At 41.6% G+C, this 22,304-nt stretch overlaps 2 protein-coding genes across 11 annotated transcripts in view; one reads left to right on the top strand and one right to left on the bottom strand.

Moving 5' to 3' along the window:
* Positions 1 to 9,471, bottom strand: part of FAF1 (Fas associated factor 1) — a 294,589-nt gene extending 285,118 nt beyond the window's left edge. For 2 of the 8 annotated variants that reach the window (XM_036447943.2, XM_045584584.1), the window contains exon 1: positions 8,930 to 9,352. In XM_036447943.2, coding sequence (XP_036303836.1) covers positions 8,930 to 8,974 — 45 coding nt within the window. In that variant the 5' untranslated portion in view covers positions 8,975 to 9,352. Of the gene's footprint in view, positions 1 to 8,929 lie in introns of all 8 variants that reach the window. The other 6 variants (XM_036447942.2, XM_036447941.2, XM_045584585.1 and 3 more) reach the window with 6 other exon arrangements.
* A 6,855-nt stretch (positions 9,472 to 16,326) lies between these two features.
* On the top strand, positions 16,327 to 22,304 carry CDKN2C (cyclin dependent kinase inhibitor 2C). Of its 3 annotated transcripts, none has more exons than XM_036447945.2 (3): positions 16,358 to 17,561; positions 18,049 to 18,188; positions 21,563 to 22,304. In XM_036447945.2, the coding sequence occupies exons 2-3, from the start codon at positions 18,060 to 18,062 to the stop codon at positions 21,938 to 21,940; spliced, it is 507 nt and encodes a 168-aa protein (XP_036303838.1). In that variant the 5' UTR covers positions 16,358 to 17,561; positions 18,049 to 18,059; the 3' UTR covers positions 21,941 to 22,304. The 3 variants fall into 3 exon arrangements, 2 of the variants coding, with proteins under 2 accessions (XP_036303838.1, XP_045440546.1); XM_045584590.1 differs by lacking the exon at positions 16,358 to 17,561 and adding an exon at positions 17,845 to 17,965; XR_006742186.1 differs by lacking the exon at positions 18,049 to 18,188 and having other exon boundaries at positions 16,327 to 17,561; positions 21,563 to 21,685.

A 22,304-nucleotide genomic window follows, 5' to 3' on the forward strand; every position in this document is an offset into this window, starting at 1 on the left:
GCTACAAACAGTGAAGTAGGTAATACAGCTTTCTCTAACGGAGAGGCCGAGCAATAACACAGTATGTACCCCATCCTCTTGTCTCAAACAACTTTGCTTTTTGCCCAGAGAGGTTGCAAATTTGCCTCCTTTCATATAACTGTAGGTGTACAAATGTAAGTGTTGTCTGAACAGAGGCAGAACCTTCTGCACAGCCTGGACAATATTAGTACTAGTTGTTACAATGGGTGGAGTCTGCACCTGAGCCTGACAGATAAATTAGTGAAGGGAAAAAAATCCCCCTACCAGATAGAATGTTTGAGAGTTAGCAACAGCTAGTTCAGGCAGCTGTCTTTCAAATCACTGCTCAGTCTGCAACCACTTTCCTAACTCTTCCTCATTAACAGGCAATAAAGCAGACAGCCACTTAACAATTTGGTCAACATGCCTGCTACCAATTCCCATGGACATTATCCAAATTCTATTAACCAGCCCTGGGACCTTCATCTTCCTTTCAAAGAGTCATGTGTCTGTCAGTATTCCATCCTTGTTGCCAAAATTATTAAGAGCAGTGAAGAGATTTTACCAGTTTCATGGGTGCTGGCAAATATCTAAGATGCCTTGATTGTTGAAAACGAACTTTATGACCCATAGCAATAACTATGGTTAAAATACCAGCATTTTCTTATGCAGTTCCCCAGCCCTATTTCCCACAGGGCAACACAAAGTAGGCCGACAGAAGAGGAACCCAGAGGCTGGGGAAGTCAAATCTTTTAAAATGGACACCATGGGATGTTTGCCTGTGGAGCAGTCTTCCCTCTGTCCCACTGCTTTACTAATAAACTCCTTTTCACTTTAAATTCTTAAAAATAAAAAGGATACTATGTATATCTGCTCTTTGCTCCAGAGGGAGACACTATCTCTATCTTCCAAGGCTGCTCACTATATAAACATCCTTGAAAAGCAGTCAGAAACAAAAACAGTCAACGCCTCTGCTAATAAGACATACAGAAACCATGGAGAACTGGATCACTGAATCCCAACACAGTCACTGTAGAATTTAGATGTTAGGAGCCTAGCACAGTAGCTGGCACATGCGAAGTAATCAAAAGCTTGACCCTACTACCTGACAACGGGCAAGGAGACACCTGATTGGTGGTTTTGCTCTTATATCAGTCAGGGTTCGTGAAGCAGACATACAGCACTTAGTTTATCCTAGCTTGATAGCTGTGTCAGTGGCCAGAGCTATTTCATGACAGGGCACATTTATTTTAAAAAGCTACATGCTAATGTTATTATTTCTCCCTCATTAAACCTAACATTAGAAAGCTCAACTGTGTCTCTGCCTCACTTTAACTACTATAGATGCCAAAGGATACAACTAAAATTGACTTTTTTTAAAAATGCTGAACCACTACTTTTCCCTTAGGAGAAAGAAGGTGGAGAGGCTAAGGGGCACCAGAGACAAAGCTTTCTTCTCACTAACACTATTCCATCTCAATCATGAAAGAATTCAGGCTACCCAGCCCATTTGGCTTAGTAGAGTCCTAGAAGAAATGCAAATTTGCAGACTCCATCCAAGATCCACTGAATCAAGACCCTCTGGGTGGGGGTCCAGCAACTAGTATTAATAATTTAACAAGTCCAGGTTATTCTTAGGCAAGCTAAAGTCTGAGAACTTCAGATTTAGACCTAGGTTTTTCAGCACTACTGACATTTGAGGACGGATAATTCTTCAGTTTGGAAGAGTGTCTTGTGCATTATAGAATGTTTAGCAGCCTCCCTGCCCTCTACCCACTACGTGCCAGTAGCACCCCTTAGTTGTAATGGCCAAAAATGGCCCTAGATAGTGCGTAAACATCCCCTGCAGAACAGAAATTATCCACAGTTGTAAAACCAGTTGATTTCAATCAAGGGTCAGCAAACTTTCCTGTTAGGAACAGGGTAAACATTTTAAGCTTTGTAGGCAATACAATCAACTACTAAATTCTGCTATTGCAGGCAAAAGACATGTAAACAAAACAATATGTAGAAGAATATGCATAACTACCTTCCAATAAGATTTTATTGACAAAAACAGGTGGTGGTTTGGCCCTCAGGATGTAGTTTGCTGACCCCTAACCTAGATCAATTACCTAAATTATAAATTAACTAGAGGCCCAGTGCATGAAATTCGTGAAGGGGGGGGGGGGGGGGGGGAACCCTCAGCCCAGTCTGCACCCTCTACAGACTGGGACCCCTCGGGGGATGTACAACTTCCGGTGTAGGCCCGATCCTGCCTACACCAGCAGTCAGACATCCCTCTCACAATCTGGGACCACTGGCTCCTAACTGCTCACCTGCCTGCCTGCCTGATCGCCCCTAATTGCATCCCCTGCTGGCCTGGTTATCCGCAACTGCCCTCCTCCGCCCCCCCACCCCCCGCCAGTCTGATCATCCCTCACTGCCCCCCATGTCAGCCTGGTCACCCCCAACTGCACCCCCCTACCAGCCTGGTCATCCCTCACTGCCCCCATCTGACAGCCTGGTCGCCACTCACCCCTCTGTCCCCCGCCTGCTGGCCTGGTCACCTCCAACTGACCCCCTGCGGGCCTGGTCGCCCCATGCAGCCTGCTGCTCAGTTGTTTGATTGCCCTACACTAACCCCCCGACTGGCCTAGTTGCCCCACACAGCCTATTAGGTTGCAATGGTCACTTGGGCTTTTATATATATACATGTCCTCAACCCCACTGCTACCAGTGATTGTCCAGACTCTATCTGAATATGTGATCTAGTCCAATCTTCTGTTTTGAGGTAATATGGCTCTAGACTAGGGGTGTCGAACTCAATCAGAGAAGGGGCCAAAATCTAAAATCCAGCCTAAATCGCGGGCCGAATGGTTTACTGAACAGTCATAAACTGTATGGAAACGCAGCGGAGTGCAGTGATGACAGCACGGTGCGGGCCACATTGCAAGGCCTGGCGGGACGGATTTGGCCCGCGGGCCTTGTGTTTGACACATGTGCTCTAGACAGACCTCAAATTTAAAGACTGAATAACTGAAACCCAGAAAGAATAAATGACTTTCTCAGAAACCACACCAAAACAAAAAACTAGAAAAAAACAAGAGCCTAAGTACAATGTTCTAACAACTGCTTTCTGTGGAGGTGTGACCATATAATGTTTATGGTATTATATTTAGCCTTTTAATAACCTGGGAGGAATCCAAATGTTCTAGTACTTTGCAATTACTAAAACCTAGAAAGAAAAGTACTGGTTTCACCTCTTTGCCAACTGAGCTACCCAGCTAGGACTTATATATAAGTTTTATCATTTGGAGAAATTTCTAAATGGTGAGTCTTGTTTTCCTCTAAAACTCCAAACTATCTGACAAATTAAGCTAGAAGATAAACATTCCTATTGCATACCTGGGAAAAAATACTTGTTTCAAACCAACCCATGACCTTGGACAAGTCACTTCTTATTTTCTGGGTCTCAACTTCCACAAAAGGAAAATGAGAAGCTGGCAATAGATGATCTCTGAAGTCCCCTGCAGGGAATTAAGTATTCAATATGTACCGTAAAGTTATCAAAAATGAAAATAACAGCTAAAATGTACTGAGCCCAGCTGGCATGGCTCAGTAGTTGAGCATAGACCTATGAACCAGGATGTCACATTCCTGATCAGGACACATGCCTGGGTTACAGGCTAGATCCCCAGCGTAAGGAATGCAGGAGCCAGCCGATCAATAATTCTCTATCATCAGTGATGTTTTTAGATTTCTCTTCCTTCCTCTCTGAAATCAATAAAAAATATATTTCAAATAGATAAATAAAATAAATGTATTGAATACTTTCTATGTCAGACACCTGTTTTAATTGCTTTACATGAATTAACTTAATTTTCATATGGGGAAACTGAAGCAAAGAGGTGTGAAGTGATTGGTCGAATATCACAAGATGAGTGAGTGCCAGAGCTGTGATTTAAATCCAGGTGAATTAACCTCAAAATCTATGTTCTCAACAACTAACTAAAGTTTATCCTACATGCCAAAATTTTATTTTCCCAATGACTAACTCAAACACTAAAACAATATGATTTGTCTCTCTAATAAAGAGGAGAGTGACGAAAAGAAAGAAAGCATGGTAACAAGACTATTTTTGGCCATAATACTCAATATTCTGCACAAGGTAACCTCCCAGTAAATATATATGGTGTTCCATTAATACTTAGTTTGGTCCCTAATCCACAATATCACAAAAGGTATCTATCAATCCAAACAGATGCTATTTCTACTCGCATAGTCTGGCATCATCTTTTGTAGAACATATCTCTTTATGTCAAGCTAAAAAAAAAAAAAAGAGGGATTCACAGCTTCATTTAGAAGAAGATAAAATATTATGAAGGACAGAAACTATTTACAAGTGAGTTACCAGTAGTGTAATAGAGAAGTCCATATTTCAAAGAGGAGTTGATAAAACACATGAAAACTTAAAAGTCCCATGGTCATAATCCAATATATGAAAATGTATAAAGCAATTTAGGCAGCAAAGGTGTTTCTAGCTGGAAGGACCAGAAGGAGAAAACAAAGGCACAATTGTGTTGACCAGAAAACATAACCGAAAGTATCATAAAAATCAATGCTATATTAGAAAAGAAATAAAGGGGCTCCTAATCTGTGACTACTGGAAAGAGGTTCAAAAAGAATACGTTTTAGCAAATAGATAAGTTTTTATTCCTGAAAATTTCTGAAAGTTATTCCTGAAAAATTCTGAAAGAAAATACTACTAATGAGAGGGGGTTTTTTTCTGCATTTCAATAGTTATGATTTGTCTTTATATTATCAGTACTACAGAAACATAAAAAATATATATGATAAAGAACATTATAAACTGATGAACCAAAAGACAGATATAAAGACAGTAAAGCAACAAGCAGACTGTCAAATTATAGTGGGGAGGGTAGGGAGATCTGGGGGAGATAAGAGATCAACCGAAGGACTTGTATACATGCATATAAGTACAACCAATGAACACAAAACTCTGGGGAGGGAGGGTATGTATTGGGGGGAGGGGCAAAGTTAAAATATGTACACAAATAATAATTTAATTAAAAAAATATATATATACATATATATATATGTATATGTACATATATATATATATATATATATATATATATATATATATATGACCAACACATGAGACTAATCTAAATGGCTGCACCACTTTTGTTCACATGGAAAAATCATGTTTAAAAATATTATCTTAGCCGAAACCGGTTTGGCTCAGCGGTAGAGCATCGGTCTGCGGACTGAAAGGTCCCAGGTTCGATTCTGGTTGCGGGCACATTCCCGGTAGGGGGTGTGCAAGAGGCAGCTGGTCGATGTTTCTCTCTCATCGATGTCTCTAGCTCTCTATCCCTCTCTCCTCCTCTCCATAAAAAATCAATAAAATATATATATAAAAAATATTATCTTAGACCACCATCCAGCCCCATCTGACCACCACCACCACCACCATCACTCCACCACCAATAACAATAATCTAAAAAAAAAAAAAAAAAAAAAAAAAAAAAAAAGTTAAAGAATTCAATTACAAGAAGAACAAGATTTGGAACTTTCACCTAAATGCATCTCTTTGTTATAAAAGACATTAAGGAAGAAAAAAAACCCTCATGATTCATCAATGCCTGTCTGTTTCCTAAACCCAGGAAATTCCTTTACACCCCCCCTCCTGGCTCTGGCCAGCCAAAACTATAGGTGTACTACTCTATTCATTCCTTTACCAGCAACATACTATGCTAACAGTGCATATTTACATTTCAAGCTGATTTGTGTTAAGAGTATTCCAAATTCTAAACTCACTTGCTCAGAGGTGAATTTACAAATAATTGATTTAACAGAAAGCTGTCACACTCTCCACTCAAAATTCTGATGGTGCAGCCGCTATGAAAAACAGTTCCTCAAATAAAAATACCATATAACCCAGTAATTCCACTTCTGGGTATATACCCAAAAGAATTTAAATAGGGACTGGAACAGGAACCATATTCCTAGCAGCATTAATGATTCACAATAGCCAAAACATGGGAAAGGTAAATATGAGCAGGTAAATAAACAAAATGGGGTGTGTGTGTGTGTGTGTGTGTGTATATATATATATATATATATATATACAGAATAATATTATTCAGCCTTAAAAAGAAATTCTGACACATGGTACAACATGGATGAACATTGGAGACATTATGCTAATTGAAATAAAGGACAAGTACTATGATTCCACCTATATGAGTTACCGAAAATATTCACATTTATAGAGACAATATAGTAAAATGGTGGTTATCAGGGGCTAGAGAGAAGAAAGAATGGGAAATTACTGTTTAATGGGTACAGAGTTACAGTTCTGCAAGATAAAAATAGTCCTAGAAATGGATGGTGGTAATGGTTGCCCAAAGTGAATTAATTTAATATCACTGAACAGAACATATAAAAATGGTTAAGATGGCAAATTTTATATTATGTGTATTTCACCACAATTTCAATTTGTTTTAACTGGGAGCTGTTTTTATTTGGGGGACTAATCTTTAAAGGACAATTTAGAATATATACTTGCTTTGTAATGAGTTTGCTCATCTACCAAGTCCCAAACTAAGTCTCATTTTCTATCCACTAGTTACCCAGTTATAAGACACCAGGTTATTTAGGTTGTTAAAGACAATACAAAATCCTCCTCAAAAGCTTTTCCATACTTAGACATTGATTTATAAGAACTATTGTCCAGTAATAATCAAAATCTAAAACTTATTTTTAAAATCTAATCACATTTAAAATCTAAGTCCCTATCTACAAAGGCAAAACTGAGCTCTCAAAACGTTTTAATTTTCACAAGCATATGAAGTAAACAGAATATAATTTTACTATGTTTACTTTTAGACAGGAAAACTGATTTGCCCAGTTATAGAAGAAATCAACATCTAAGTATCCATATTCCAAATTTTGAACTGCAATCTTTTACACAAATTACTGCACCTGGTTACGGATACCTGGATAAATGCTAATTTTAAAAAGTTAACCTATAAAAATATTAAATCATAGTTAAAGTATAGAAAGAGTAGTCAATTTTAAAATTAAGTCCACAAAAGCAGGTTGATCTAGAATCATTTATAAGAGGAATACAAGGCTCCTCAACACAAAAAAAAGTCTAATGTGTATAAGATGTGTATAGTTTTCTAAGTAACTTTTTATTCTACCAATAATGTTTTACCTATTTAATATGAAATTAGCTCTCACCAGTTAGCAAACAATTGTTCACTGCAGATGCATAAGCTTTTTTTCCATTTTATAAATAATTGTTCACAGCATTGCCAATGGTTTAAAAAGAAAAATTGATTAGAATATAGTATTAATGTGATATGGATGCTTGTCCCAAATGCTTGTCAGAAAAATCTTATTTTACCTCTAAGTAGAAGAATCCTAAATTTCCCATCCTTGGCCAATCAATATAAGGTTCACAATAAACACAATAATTGTCACAAGTAAGAACAGAGCAAGCAAACAAAACAAAAAAGAAATTTAAAAGATTAAAAATTTAAAAAAAAAACCCTCAGGCCAATCCCAAGCCTACAAAACACCAAAATATTGTGGTTAACTCTGAATTTCAAAACACTTATTTCTGCGTTTGGAAGATATGGTATAATCAAATGGAGATAGATGCATATTTCTCACATAATCAGATACCAGTGGGTAATCAAAAGAGAAGACTCTGGAAATATAAAGTTGTGAGAGAGAAGAAAAGGAACTTAGAAAAAAAAATCAAAGAGGGAGAAGAAAAGCCCTACAAAATCTCAGTAAGGAAAAATATAACCTATATTGTCAATGTTAGGCCATGTGCAATGGTGACAGTGTTAAAGAAAGAGGGGAAGTATACCTGTACATAACAACATCTTCTAAATTAATGCCAAAATGAAAAGTTAAGAAGATGTCACTATGGTATTTTTGCCAAACATCAAAAGGCAAAGGTGGTGGTATTGGTTCTCCAAGTCTCTCATAATGCATATGGCACCACTGTGAGAAGGCCTCCCTAAGATATACCAGTGTCACTACATTTGAGCTCAGTAGGGGGGTAACCCTTGCATATCCTTTATTTTTTTTAAATAACTCTTTATTGTTTAAAGTATTACATATTTCCCTTCTTACCCCCCATTAATCCCTCCCCAACCTTCCTCTGCCCCCTCCCCCAGCCCACCCTCACCCTTACATGTCCTTTAAATTATTCCTGGAGAAAGGACACCAACCAAGCAATTCAAATCTGTAGGCAAGGGGAGTCTGCAAATACGAACTGGTCATTTAAGTTTGTGAATTCACTGCAAAGATACTGTGGTAAATAGAATCTATTTGCCTCCTCCTCATCTTCCTACCCTCCAAAAACTCCAGTAAGGCATCAAGCTCTAAAATGTTAATTCTTCTTGAAATCGACCATGATGCCCCCAATACCCTCACCGCCCCCTCACCATTTTTTTCCTCTCTCCTCAATACAACACACCCACAACACCACACGGTCCACACCCACACCCCAGACAACACTCTCCTCGTGGAACAACCCAAACTCCTAACCCAAAACACCCCACACTTAAATCCCCACACTCCACACGCCCCAATGCTACCCATTCTCCATTAAAATTCAGGAAACCCTGCGCAGTCCGCATACAAAACCCAGCTACCCTTAACCACCTTTCCCCCTATCAATCCCATTCAAGCCAGCTGCCCACAACACACCTTACACACAGCCCACATATCCTTTGAATCACACATGACCCCATGGCTCACCACACTCACACACCCACGAACCCTAGAAAGCCCCACACCACCGCAGTGCTCACACACACAGTAAGGAAGAGGCCACCCTCTGGGCACCGGGACCACCACGAGACAGGAGGCGGCAGGGGGACTGGGCCGGATACTCCACCTGAAAATCCGCCAGGATCATCTCCCGGTCCATGTTGGACGCCATGGCGGCCGCCGAGTTCCGCGGCTGCTCCGGGGGCGAGGCGCGCACCTGGGAAGAAGACGGCGCCTCCTGTGGCCGTCGCCGCCGCCGCCGCCGCCGCCGGGCGCCGAGGGGCGGGCGGACGAGCCGGCGGGCGGGCCGGCGGGCCGGCGGGCGGGGCAGCGCGGGAGGCTAGGCGCTCATGCACCCGGTAACCTTCAGGAGCCCGGGCCGCCCGCCTCCTTCGCCCCGCGGAGCCCGCGCCGCAGACGCCCGGACGGACAGGGAGGAGGCTCGTCGGGATGCGGGTCGGGTCTTACGGGGGCCGGCCAGGATGGGGATCAGATTGCGACAGCGCGCACCCGGCTCCCTTCAGTGGCGGGGAGACCGGCGGGGTGAAGGGGGGCGGGGAAACCGAGCGAACAAGCTGGCGGGTGAACACCACCGCCAAGGCCGCCTCCGCCTCCGCCTCCCTCCGCCTCCGCCACTTCCGCCCCGGCCGCCGCCGCAGCCCCTGGTTGGCCAGCGCCGCGGCTGTCGCACATTTTGCCTGTCATCGAGGTCGCAAAGCGCCGCTTTACGGCTGCCACGTGACTGTCCTGTCAAGCATTGGGAGCGCCACTACCGGGCGAGGATCGCTGCCGGCCGGCGGGGACGCCGGCCTACAATTGCGGGAATCCCGCAACTGGTTATTCCGGCTTGGAATGAAGCAAAGGCTTCGCGATACCTCCTCCCCCCTGGCTGGGGCGGGACTCCGATCCTGTGCTTTATGTGGTTAGAGAGTCACACACAGAGGCATCAAGCCTCATAAACCAACTCGGCGCATTCTGACAACCCATCTGACAATCTGCATTTCTTTTCTTTATATATATATTTTTTTCTTTATAAATATATATATATATACATATATATATTTGATTTTTTTACAGAGAGGAAGGGAGAGAGATAGAGAGATAGAAATAGAATGAGAGAGAGTCATTGATCACACCCCCCACTGGGAATATGCCTGCAACCAATGTACATGCCCTTGACCCGGAATCGAACCCAGGACCCTTCAGTCCTCAGGCTGACGCTCTATCCACTGAGCCAAACCGGTTTCGGCACAATCTGCATTTCTTAGACGTATTTTCTCTAACAGGGTTTCACCAAAATTTAGACCAGAATTAATTAGATAAAGGATAGAACCCTTCAGTCTCATGAATTGATGTGTTTGTCTAATTGCCATCCCTAAAGAAGTAATTTCAAAATATAGCTAAAATGTGAATGATGAGGCGAAACACAGTACCACAACTTAAGTGTGGCAATTCATTTGTCCCATTCATATGTCACTCTCAGCACAAGGCAGGTCAATAATTGTCTCTAGTTACAGGGTTAGGATTAATGCAGCCCTGGAAAGTTGAAGTTTTTCTCTGTGATCACAGAGGAGGGGAAAGCCCATTCAAATCCAGTTCTGTGTCCCTTCTCCATCCTCTCCATCTGGAAATTAAACAATGTAATGGGAAGAATAACCTCCTAGACATTCAGGCGTATGGGTCCTAGTACCACTTTCCCAACTAATTAGCTAGGGAAACTTGGATGGGTCTCTTGGTCTCTTTGACTTCAGTCTCTGATATGACTTCAATTTCAGGTGTTGAAGAAACAATTATGAAAATGCATGCCAAACATAAAATATTTTTACAAAACGAGCATGTATTTCAGTCAGCATTTACTAAGCTTGAATTCTAACTCTACCCCTTACAAAAAATTTCTGAGTCTCAATTTTTTTTCTTTGAAGTGGGATTTATAAAACTTACCTCATAGAGTAATTGTGAATATTTAGTAATATAATGCTTGTGAAAACTCTTCAGAAACTTTAAATATTAGTTGCTATTACTTAGTATACCAATTCCAAAATGCTTTCCTTAGGATTACCTCTTTCATAAAACATAGGCCAACAGGATTCATCTCCTTTATAATCACTGCTTTTACCATCTTTACAACACAATTTAATGCTTCGATAAAATCTATAATTTCTTCCCTAATTGTTTCACATATGCATGTTTTTTTAATATGTTTTATTGATTTTTCACAGAGAAGAAGAGAGAGGGATAGGATAGAGAGTCAGAAAGATCAATGAGAGAGAATCATCGATCAGCTGCCTCCTGCACTGGGGATGTGCCCACAACCAAGGTACATGCCCTTGACCGGAATCAAACCCAGGACCTTTCAGTCTGCAGACCGACGCTCTATCCACTGAGCCAAACTGGTTTCAGCAAACCTATGCATGTTTTAATCTCTCCCCAGAGGTTAAAAATTCCTTGATGTGTTATAGAACTATATGCCTGAAACCCATATAATATTAACAAATGTCACTCCAATAAATTAAATTTAGTTATTTAAGATTTAAGCCATTTCATCTTGTATATTTTTATGTTCATCATAGTTCACACATAGCAAAGTTGTGAGTACATAACAACTAATTTTTTTAAATATATTTTATTGATTTGTTTACAGAGAGGAAGGGAGATAGTTAGAAACATCGATTACAGAGAAACATCGATGAGCTGCCTCCTGCACACCCCCTACTGGGGATGTGCCCAAACCCAAGGTACCTGCCCTTGACCAGAATCAAACCTGGGACCTTTCAGTCCAAAGGCCAATGTTCTATCCACTGAGCCGGTTTCGGCAGCAACTAATATTTTGAATTAATTTTTATTGGATGTCTAGAATGCACAGGCACTTTACACACCTATCTCATTTAATTCTTCCAACCACCATTTTACAGAATAAAAAACTGCTCTGAGCATTTAAGAATTTTCCCAAAGTCATGCTACAAAGTGACAGACTTATTATTCAAAACTAGGTCAAAACTAGCGCTATTTCCATTTACCATGTTGCCTCCCTCCTGGCTGCAAAGTTTGTACAGTCCCTAATTAAGCTGATTCTTTCCTATGATCTAATCCTTCATGGTTGGATAGCCAATATCCACAATTATTGTCCACCACAGGAAAAAGAAAGAAAAACAAATACTGACTTAAGGAGGGGGGAAAAAATCACTTTTCATTTCTCCAGAATTCCTTCCTGAAAAGAAACAATTTCACTTCGGTGTCACAAACTGAGAGAATAAAAATATATAGAGATCCTCTACACAGAAAAATGAACAAAACATTTTAAATATATATGTTTATTGATTTCAGAGGGGAAGTGAGGGAGAGATAGAAACATCAATGATGAGAAAGAATCATGGATCAGCTGCCTCCTACACGCCCCCTACTGGGGATTGAGCCTTCAACTCAGGCATGCGCCCTTGGCAGGAATCAAACCCAGACCCTTGAGTCTGCAGGCCACACTCCATCCACTGAGCCAAATCTATCCATTCTCATAGTGGGTCTACTGTATTAACTCAGGGAATCCAGCCTAATTCGAATACTGTATAGGTCTTGTTTTAGAATTTCCATGCTCTTTTATCTTACTACTTTTTTAAAAGGAACTTGTATTTTATCTTTCCTCAAATATATAATACAGTTTATTTGTAGTCATTAGACTAAATTTTTATTTGAAATAATCTTACATTTATAGAATAGTTGCAAAGATTGTACAAAATGTTCCTATTTACCTTTCATCCAGCTTCCTATTATCATACAGAACCACGATAAACCATCAAACTAAGAAATTAACATTGGTACAATACTATTATATTCTAGAAACCCTATTTGGATTTTTATTTATGTTCTTTTTCTGTTTAGGTCTAATCCAGAACACCATACATTATATTGAATCATGTTTTTCATTAGCCTCTTCCAATCTATGATATTTTCTCAATCTTGAATCTTAAAGAGTAATAGTTAGAACTTTATAGAATGTCCCTCAGTTTGGGTTTATATGATGTTTTCTCTGAATTATACTGAGTTTATGGATTTGGGGAATAATACCACAAAGTATGTATCCTCATCACATGATATCAACATGACTTATTAAGGGTGGAGTTAACCTTGCTCCTTTGGTTAAGTTAATCAAGCTTTGTAACAATACTATTAGATGATAATATGATTTTTGAGAAGGTTGATACTGTTACAGTGTTAGAACCACACTCAATCCAGCTCTACTATATGCATCTTAAACTGTCTTAAATTTTATTTACTGTTATTCAACAAAAGTAATAAAAAGTATATTTCATTGGTGCCTAATCCTGGACTCTTAAGTAATGAAAGAGTCCAGGATTTAGGGCCTCAAGATCTGAGTTCAAATTCTATATCAACAATTTACTGGTTTTAAATCACAATCTCTAGAAACCTCAATTCCTTCACTTGAAAAATGAGGAATTATTTTATCTCAGCTTTGTTATAAAGATTAAGTAATTAAAGTGTGCATCAATTTTATAACCATGAAACACTATACAAATATTAATTATTGCTATTATGTTTAAATAATAGCAAAATATTTTCAGTGCTTCTGAGTTGCTCTTGGGCAATTTTTTATTTATGTATTTATTTACTTATTTATTTGCTTATTTATTTATTTTACAAAAAACTTTCTGCCCTGGCCTTGTAGCTCAGTTGGTTAAGCTTCAGGTATGATCCCCAGTCAGGGCACATACAAGAAGCAACCAATAAATGGGTAACTAAGTGGAACAACTAATCTCCTGTCCTCTCTCTCTAAAATCAAGAAGTTAAAAAAAATTGTAAAAACATTCATAAGTAATGTAAGTACCCACATAAAAAAGCCTGCTAAATCTGAGATAAAATGTCAAAGCCACAATTATGAAATGACTAAAAGGTCCTCTGAGGGTACTAATCTGTTTTCTATCTCTGTTTGGGTCTATAAATAAAAGAGGAAGATTTTGAAACTAAGTAAAGAAATTACAAATACACATACATATTTCCATAAGTTAGTCATTTAGAAACTGCACACTTGTCAGAGGGAAAGTCACAATATAATGTGATTACATTGTGACACTAAGTATTTTACATCCAACAATAAGCCTCTATTTTCACTGTTTGAGAGATATTTCATTACTAAGTTAAAAGAGAAACCACTACTTTCAATATAAGATACTTAATTGCGAATCTTTCTCGTACACCATGTTAGAATGTAAGCTTATTGAGGGTAGAGATACTCACTTTTAAATCTACTTCAGTGAACTGACAATAAATATTAGATTCTCATTAGAGGTACTTTGTAATGCTTAAGTATATTCTCTAAACTAAGACTAAAAACCTTAGGCTGCCACTTCTGGTTTACACAATAAGCACACTACACATATACTTTAGATCACCAGCAATGCCAGAGTAAAAAAGACAAAAATACTTTCTTAAAGGATTCAATCTTTTAGCAAAAGCATGGCAGTAGTCATCAAGGGGAAAAGAAGAATTTTGTTGGACTTCTTTACACTTATTTTTTGTATTATTTCAATTTTATTTGCATAGGCGATGAGGTGATGAGCCATCAAAATCTTGTCAGTGCTTAGTCCCCCAAAAAATCTTTTTTAAAAAAATATATTTTATTGATATTTTACAGAGAGGAGGAAGGGAAAGAGATAGAGAGCTAGAAATGTCGATGACAGAGAAACATCGACCAGCTGCCTCTTGCACACCCCCTACTGGGGATGTGCCCGCAACCAATGTACATGCCCTTGACCGGAATCGAACCTGGGACCTTTCAGTCCGCAGTCCGACACTCTACCGCTGAGCCAAACCGGTTTCGGCCCCCAAAAAATCTTAATCCAGCTCTACTATATGCATCTGAAACTGTCTTAAACTTTATTTACTGTTACTCAGCAAAAGTATTTCATGAAAATTATAATAGTGTACCTAAGTTATGAGTTACATAGTACAGTTTAATGTTCTTCCTCGTTACAGTATTTCTCTTAGCAAGAACCCATAATGCTAGAGAGCAATTCTCATAAATTGGGTTAATGCCAGTTTTCTCTTATCAGCCAACAGTACTACTATATTATCACACCCTCCAGCTGTACTAACATATTACACAGTAAGTTCTGAGAATAACCAAATCTAAATTGTATTATTTGTGGTATTTACTGGTTAAAAATGGAATAATAAATGTTCTATTTGAAGTGTCTAAATATGTGCAAGAAAGGAGTTAATTTCTTGTGGTGCAGTTCATGCTTGATTCACATTTGAAGTTGAGTTACCTGAGAAAAGAGCTCTGGTTATTTTTTTTCTCTCAACAGTTCAGTTAAAGAAAATACTGCCAGATTCTTCCCAGTTTACAGGACATCACCCCTCCCCTCCTCCCCTCCCTCACCCCCCACCTATCAGCCAGTCTGTTCCTAGATAATTATCCAGATGTTTCTGGGATGTTTTTGTTGCTAATATTCCCAGTATACCTCAAGGAGCTGGGTACAGATGTTACTTGAAGATATACTTGCCAGAGGCTGGTAGTAATTACACCACTTGCCATTTTTTGCTTGGTTTCATTTTTGACCGCTGGGTGCATCACGTAACCGTGTTGATATTTTTAAGAACAAAAAAAAATATATAGAAAGCTGTAGTTAATTAACCTTACGTGGCTAAAAGAGGAAGTTTAAAAGTACAGAGAGAACTGGTGTACTCTGGTGTTTGAAATAATTTACATTCAAACTCTCCTTCCCCTCCCCCCAGAAAACAAGCCCCATCTACGTAGTCAAAGTGAGAACTCTGGCAATAATAATAATAATATGGCCTTGTTAGAAAACCCTCCCCAGGATTTAAGTTCCACTTTAGAGTTAACTGCTTTTCTCCCTTTTCCCTGAATACTTCCGTTTCGAGTCCCTGGAACATTAGGGTTTCAGAGTCCGTCCTGATTTCCTACCTATATGCCATGCCTTTAGTATTCTTTAAAACCTCACTTTATTGAAGGCTTTCGCTTTTGCTGAGCTCGGCTGTGGCTGTCAGCCGGGCCTCCCCCTCCACCCAGCGGCCACCTCTGCCCCCCGCGGTCCCGGGGTGACCCGGCAGGTGCGAGGCCCGGGCGGCGGCGAGGAGGCCGGGCTTGCAGGGCGCGAGCCCCGAGGAGGAGGCGGCGGCCGGCGCAGGCCTCGCGGCCGGAACTCCGGGAGCCCAGGCGGGCGGCGCGGAGGGCGCGGGCCCTCGGCCTGCAGCCGCCAGCGGCGCCCGGCCTCCGGGCCTGCGGCGCTCCGCAGCCGGACTCATCGTTATCCACCAGCCCCGTCCCCTCTCGCCCGCCCCGCCGGGCTCGCCGCGGCCCGGGGTTCCGCGTCGCCGACCCGATCCCGCCGGCCGGCGGGCAGGAGGAAGCCGAGGGGCGGGCGGCGGGAGCCGGAGCCGCAGACCGCGGCGGGGAGCGGGGCCCGGGGCGCGGAGGCGGGAGGAGGGCGCCGGGGGCGGGGCGCGGGGCGGCGGGCGGGCGCCGCCGGGCGGGGGGCGGGCCGGGGGCGGGGCCCGGCCTTCCCGCTCCCGCGGCGCGGCAACTCGGCGGAGCCTCCTTAAAACTCTGCCGTTAAAATGGGGGCGGGTTTTTCAACTCAAAAAGCGCTCAATTTTTTTCTTTTCAAAAAAAGCTGATGAGGTCGGAAAAAAAAAAAAAGGGGGAAAGAAACCGGCACGGTCTCTGCAGCGGCCACAGAAGTAGCGATTGTTGGAGCAGAGCAGAGAAGCAGAGAAGGGAGGGGAGGAGGAGAATAGAAAGTGTCTGCAGGGGAGAAGGGAGCCGGGACCGGCGATTCTGGGGGAGACTGAGCCACAAAAGAAACTGTCACCCGGAGCGCTGCGGCTCGGGAGGAAGCCGTGCTGCCCGGTCCGGCTGCGGGCACAGCTGCCCCGCGGGCGGCACCGGCTCGGGGCGCAGAGGTCGGGGGACCGCGAGAGGCTCGCCAAGTGGCACCACCGGTGGCCGAACCGGCTGGGCGCTCTGGTCGACGACAGGGCTGCGGGACCGGCTGCGCCCTGGGGACTCCCCATCCTGGGAGACCGGCTCCGGCTTCCCAGGACCCCGCCGATCTCCGGAGGCGCCCTCCGAAGACCAGGAGAGGACGGAAGAGACGGCGGCAGCCGCTCCGGGAGCGTCTCCAGTAGGAGGTCTGGACTGGCTCGGTCCTAGGCGGGAAGCTACGGGCGAGCTGCCCCGTGCAGCCGCGATGCTGCAGCGCGCTGCCCCCGCCGCCCGGGCCCCGTAGACGCCGCTGCCCGCACCGCTCTCCCTCCCGTCCCCGCACCCGGTGGGGCCGGCATGACCCGCCTGGCCCAGGCCCGCCGCGCGTCCGGCGGGCTCCGAAGACGCGCGCCGAGCCGGGCTCCCACGGCCTCGGAGGCTCTGCGGGGCTGCGGCGGCCCGGCGGGCGGGCTCCGGAGCCTCCCCGCGCGGCGTTAACCCGCGTCCCCGGCCCCCGGACGCGGATCAAGGCCCTTCCCCGGGGAAGCCGAGGCCACGGAGGAGTCGTGACGGACCTGGAACTCGAGGGCTACGGAACTACCACTCCCGTTTGCCTTTTGGCGATCGTCGTTAACCCCCTGGAGGACGTCAGCATCCAGCTGCAGCGGCGCTCCCCCTGCAGAGCGGAGCCCTCGGCACGGACTACCCCTCCGGGCGTGACGGATGGAGACCGAGCCTCCCCGAGGACCTGCCCCTGCAGTTCTGGCCGGCGCGGCTCCAGTCGCCACCACCGCGAGCAAGGGTGGGTTCGTGCCTTTTCTCCCCCCGCAAAGGTCTTTTTCTTCCGCTGTGTTTCTCTCTCCTGGGTCTAGTTCCTTAACCCTCCGCACGCATTCCTCGCAGGGATCTCTAGTGCTGTGACAGCTCTGCCTGCATTTTACATCCAGAGTAATTTGCCAGGAATGTGTCTGTCTCTCCCCCTCTTTCTCTCTCCCCCTGTTGAATCACCGGAATTCTTCCTAGGGGTTAAAGCTAAAAAAGAGAGGAGCGAGCCCCTCTCCAATGGCTCAGTTTTGCTGAATAATCACGTGTGAACCGAGGGGCGGGCTTTTGGCAGGCAGATCTTACTAGTATTTACTACCAAGCTCTACTCCAGATTAAACATCCCAGTCCTTCTGTCAGCCTCCGATGCCATCATGCAGCCTGGTTAGGAAGGAGCAAAGGAAAGGGGGGAGGGAGGGAGAAGGAAAAAAGAAAAAACAACTAATTCATCTTTTCCCGATCGTCAGGACCCTAAAGAATGGCCGAGCCTTGGGGGAACGAGTTGGCGTCCGCAGCTGCCAGGGGGGACCTAGAGCAACTTACTAGTTTGTTGCAAAATAATGTAAACGTCAATGCACAAAATGGATTTGGAAGGACTGCGCTGCAGGTGGGTATCCAGAGAGGTGGGGGATGGGGGGAGATGGAAACAGGTCAACAGCGTTGCCTACGTGACCCGGGTGTCTAGAATAGCAGCTCTTAAGCTTTGAGGGGCACAAAATTTCACCGTGTTTAAACCTAGCTGGTTGCCATATTTTATATCTCTAAGTGGATCCAACTCCCCCAAAATGACGTACTTTGAACAAACTCGTTAAACCCAAAAACATCCGTGATATCAAGTAGGTTCCAGGTTTGGTCTTAATTTTCAGATTGTTTTTATGACGGTGGGTATCTGAGAGGCATCGTAGCAGCGCCGAGTTGGGGGAGGGGGGAGGTAGACAGCTTTGTAAACACTTTATTATGATTATTATTTGAAGCAAATACGCTGCTATTAGTGGTTTTCATACTTTGCTCCTATAATTGACTTCGACGTTAATTTTCTTGACTACTGGCAGGGGTGTTTTCCTTCAAACGCTTCACGTTTTGACAAACAACCTTTCCTCATTTGGAATTGGGTGGACTGGGCACGGGGACAGGATGTACATTTCACAGTTAATGTAATACCATCCACCCATTCAGGATGGAGGAGGAATAAAAAATTGAATTTTCTCATCAGAGTTCAGCTCGTGTTTTTGTCTCTGCGGTCATGCCGTGGTATGTTCTAATTTTTAGCTATTAGATTTACAAGCAACAAATGAAACAAGTCCAGCTGCCAAGTGTTGTACCTGATAATTTTTTTCCTCCTCTGAGCATTATCCTGTAACTTAGCTGAAAGGCTTAAGACCTTTAAAAAAATGGAAAATTGGTCTCAAATAGTTGCTTTATCCGAGTTCTAATGATATTCTTATGAGCTAGTCTTATTCGGAAATGCCACGCTTGAAACTGAAAATTGGAGAGAGGGTTTTTAAGGTGCTTTATTTTAATTACAAGAATTAGAAAATTTAAGTGGAAGGAGATAAACAGTCTTACATTTTAAATCAGAATACACTGACCTTGCAAAATGTTCAGTATTTATGGAAGCTTATGTATATATATTAAATAGTTTATCTTGTTATTTCAGGTAGATTAAGTGGGGAAAGAATTTTTTTTTCTTTTTCTATTTAGTAGTTTTAACAGGTGTGGTGGTAGCAATGCTACAAATTTAATATATTTAAAGGTTCCCTAATGAAAACTAAAAGGTTTTCTAAATCTCACAATGAGCCACTTAACCCATGTTAAGAATAAGATCTTACAGGACTTTTGACGAACAGAAAGACTGGGAAATTAATACTGAAAACAAGTTTTGACAAACATTTTAAATAAAATCTGCAATCCTGTTTATATTAAACATACTTATCAAGATACTAACACCCACTTATTGTGAATTAGTCCTTGTGCATATAATAAAACCCACGTAAACAGGAGTCTCAAGGCTTATTTTCAGTATGTGTAATCCTGACTCTGAAGTTGTATCCTAAGTCAAGAAAGAACTTCCTTTTAAAACAATTTCCAATATTACTATTATTTTCTATTATTATTACTATTATTTTCTATTATTATTATTTTACTCAATTGTAAAAAGGTGTTTTTTTTCCCCCTTTGCTAGTGTAAGCTTTTCAATCAGGATAATACCAAAGGCCTTAATCATACATTTGCTTTACAAAGATCCAAGTTGTCTGTTTCTTATTTTTCCTAGTCCAGGTTCTTAAATGTGACTAAATCTTTAGAGCCAGTTGTGGCAAAAATTAGATTGTATTGATTTTTAATAACCAAAAAGTATACTTCATTGAAGTTCTTGAAAAACAAATTATTTCTCATTCTTACCACTGCCCCAAAGGCAGGGCTAAAAGCCAGGAAGGTTTTATCGACAGGGAGGCTTAGTATCTTGGACATCTATGTAGTTTGCATTTATAAAATATTACTTACTCTAAATATATTTTATTATATTAATTTGTGATTATTTTAAAAAGTAAACATTCCAAAGGGATAAACTTTGTATTTTCCAATGGGTTATATTTCACAAATATTTGAGTGTCTATTATGCAATCTATTATAAATTTATATTATTATGAAGTATACCTAAATATAAATGAAATCAGTTAAAATGCTGAAATTTTTGGCATGTTAATAAGACTATATTTTTTTCACAACTAAATTATATGTATTGTATAAATAACTGTGTGCTGCTCCACAAGATATTTTATAATTATGAGAGCCTAATAGACATCTCTTATTAGAGTGAACTATGTACATTCAAACAAAAATAGATAAGTCTTTGTCATGTGAATTATTTGCATGTTGACAGCAAATTTTAATACTACATTCTGGCTTTTAAAGTGTTGGCAGTTCACAAATAGCTATTCCTAAATTCCTGACAATAACTGCAAAAGGAAATAAGGTGGATCACCAGTTGATTATTAAATGGGCTCAACCACACACAACACTGTCTGTGTCCCAAATACATATTAAATATCAAATCAGAAGGCTAATTAGAACTTTTAAAAAATAGTAAGTAATATAGTAGGATTAGACTGTTACATTCTTTTCAAGAGCAGTTTCCATATAATAATCTCCTATCTAATACTCGGCATATCTTCAATTTAGTTTTAGATAAGTCAATATCATAAACATGGAGAACGCTGTATTTACTTAACACCTAGTAATCAGTAACATGTAAAAATTTCAAGTGAAGGATTATAAGTACTAAATATACCTCACACCTGGTAGCCAATATGTAATAACTTGCAAAGAAAATTTTTTTAAAAATTTAAACACTTGGAAATTTGGCACTATATCAATTGGAGGAGACCTTGTAAAAATTAATCATTTAAGAAAATGTCAGATTTGAATTTTTAATAGATCATTTTTACACTAGATGGAGACTGATATGTAGAAACACTTCTTTGGGGATTTAAGAAACTCACCTTATTTCTTTTCAGTAGCTATTTAGAAAATAAATGTTGCCCACATTTGATTTTCCAGAATAAATACTCTAGGTGTATTTTATGAGTATGAACAAGCACAGAAGACTCTTATTTAAATCTCAATTTCCATTTCTTTTAATAAATTCACGAAGTTACACACCCCTTCATGGGAGATAGAGAACTGGGTTGTGAGTAAATTTTATACAATTTGGACTAGTTCTATTTTACTGATCAGTTTATCCTATTTTGGGGCCCGTTTAAGATATTCCATCATATACGCTCAATTTTTATAAGTTTTCTTCTAGTTGTACCTACTAGTACTTTCCTCCTCTCAAATGAGACCTTCAAACTCCATCATATGGGTCTTCCCCGAGTACTTCTTCACTAAAGACAGTCACATAAATAGGAGAGGTGGATATTTTAAAATATCCTTGTCGTATGAGCACTTAAAGGATTCTACTCTTTTTTTCTTCTTTTCTAGGTTATGAAACTTGGAAATCCTGAGATTGCCAGGAGACTACTGCTTAGAGGTGCTAATCCTAATTTGAAAGATGGAACTGGTTTCGCTGTCATTCACGATGCAGCCAGAGCGGGTTTCCTGGACACTTTACAGACTTTGCTGGAGTTTCAAGCTGACGTGAACATCGAGGATAATGAAGGGAACCTGCCCTTGCACTTGGCTGCCAAAGAAGGCCACCTCCCGGTGGTGGAGTTCCTCGTGAAGCACACTGCCAGCCACGTAGGGCATCGGAACCACAACGGGGACACCGCCTGCGACTTGGCCAGGCTCTACCGGAGGAACGAGGTCGTTAGCCTGATGGAGGGAACCGGGGCGGAGGGAGCTGAGAATCTACAGTGAATGCGCGGGGAGGGCTCTCCCACACTGCCTTCTATTCTGTCAGTTAAATGGTTGGCTGTTTTAATATCATCTGTTAAAACTCAGTTTTGTCATATTTTAAGCAGCTTGTTAAATCTTCTGAAACTGCTAAATGGACATCTTACTACAGGTTTATGCATCTATCTTTTTCACCTACAGAACCCTGAGTTCTAACATATAATTGCAAATAGCTTTGGCTTTCTTCTTATTATTTTATCTTCCCTTTACTTTTTCTTGGCTTCTTTCTCCCTTTGCCAATCTCAATACCCAACTTGATGACTTTGTTTTAAAAATGGTTTGTCCTGATGCTTCTTTTGCCTAATTAAAACACTTTTTCAAAACAGGA

The sequence above is a fragment of the Pipistrellus kuhlii genome, unplaced genomic scaffold, assembly GCF_014108245.1.
Source record: "Pipistrellus kuhlii isolate mPipKuh1 unplaced genomic scaffold, mPipKuh1.p scaffold_m20_p_2, whole genome shotgun sequence".
Lineage (NCBI taxonomy): Eukaryota > Metazoa > Chordata > Mammalia > Chiroptera > Vespertilionidae > Pipistrellus > Pipistrellus kuhlii.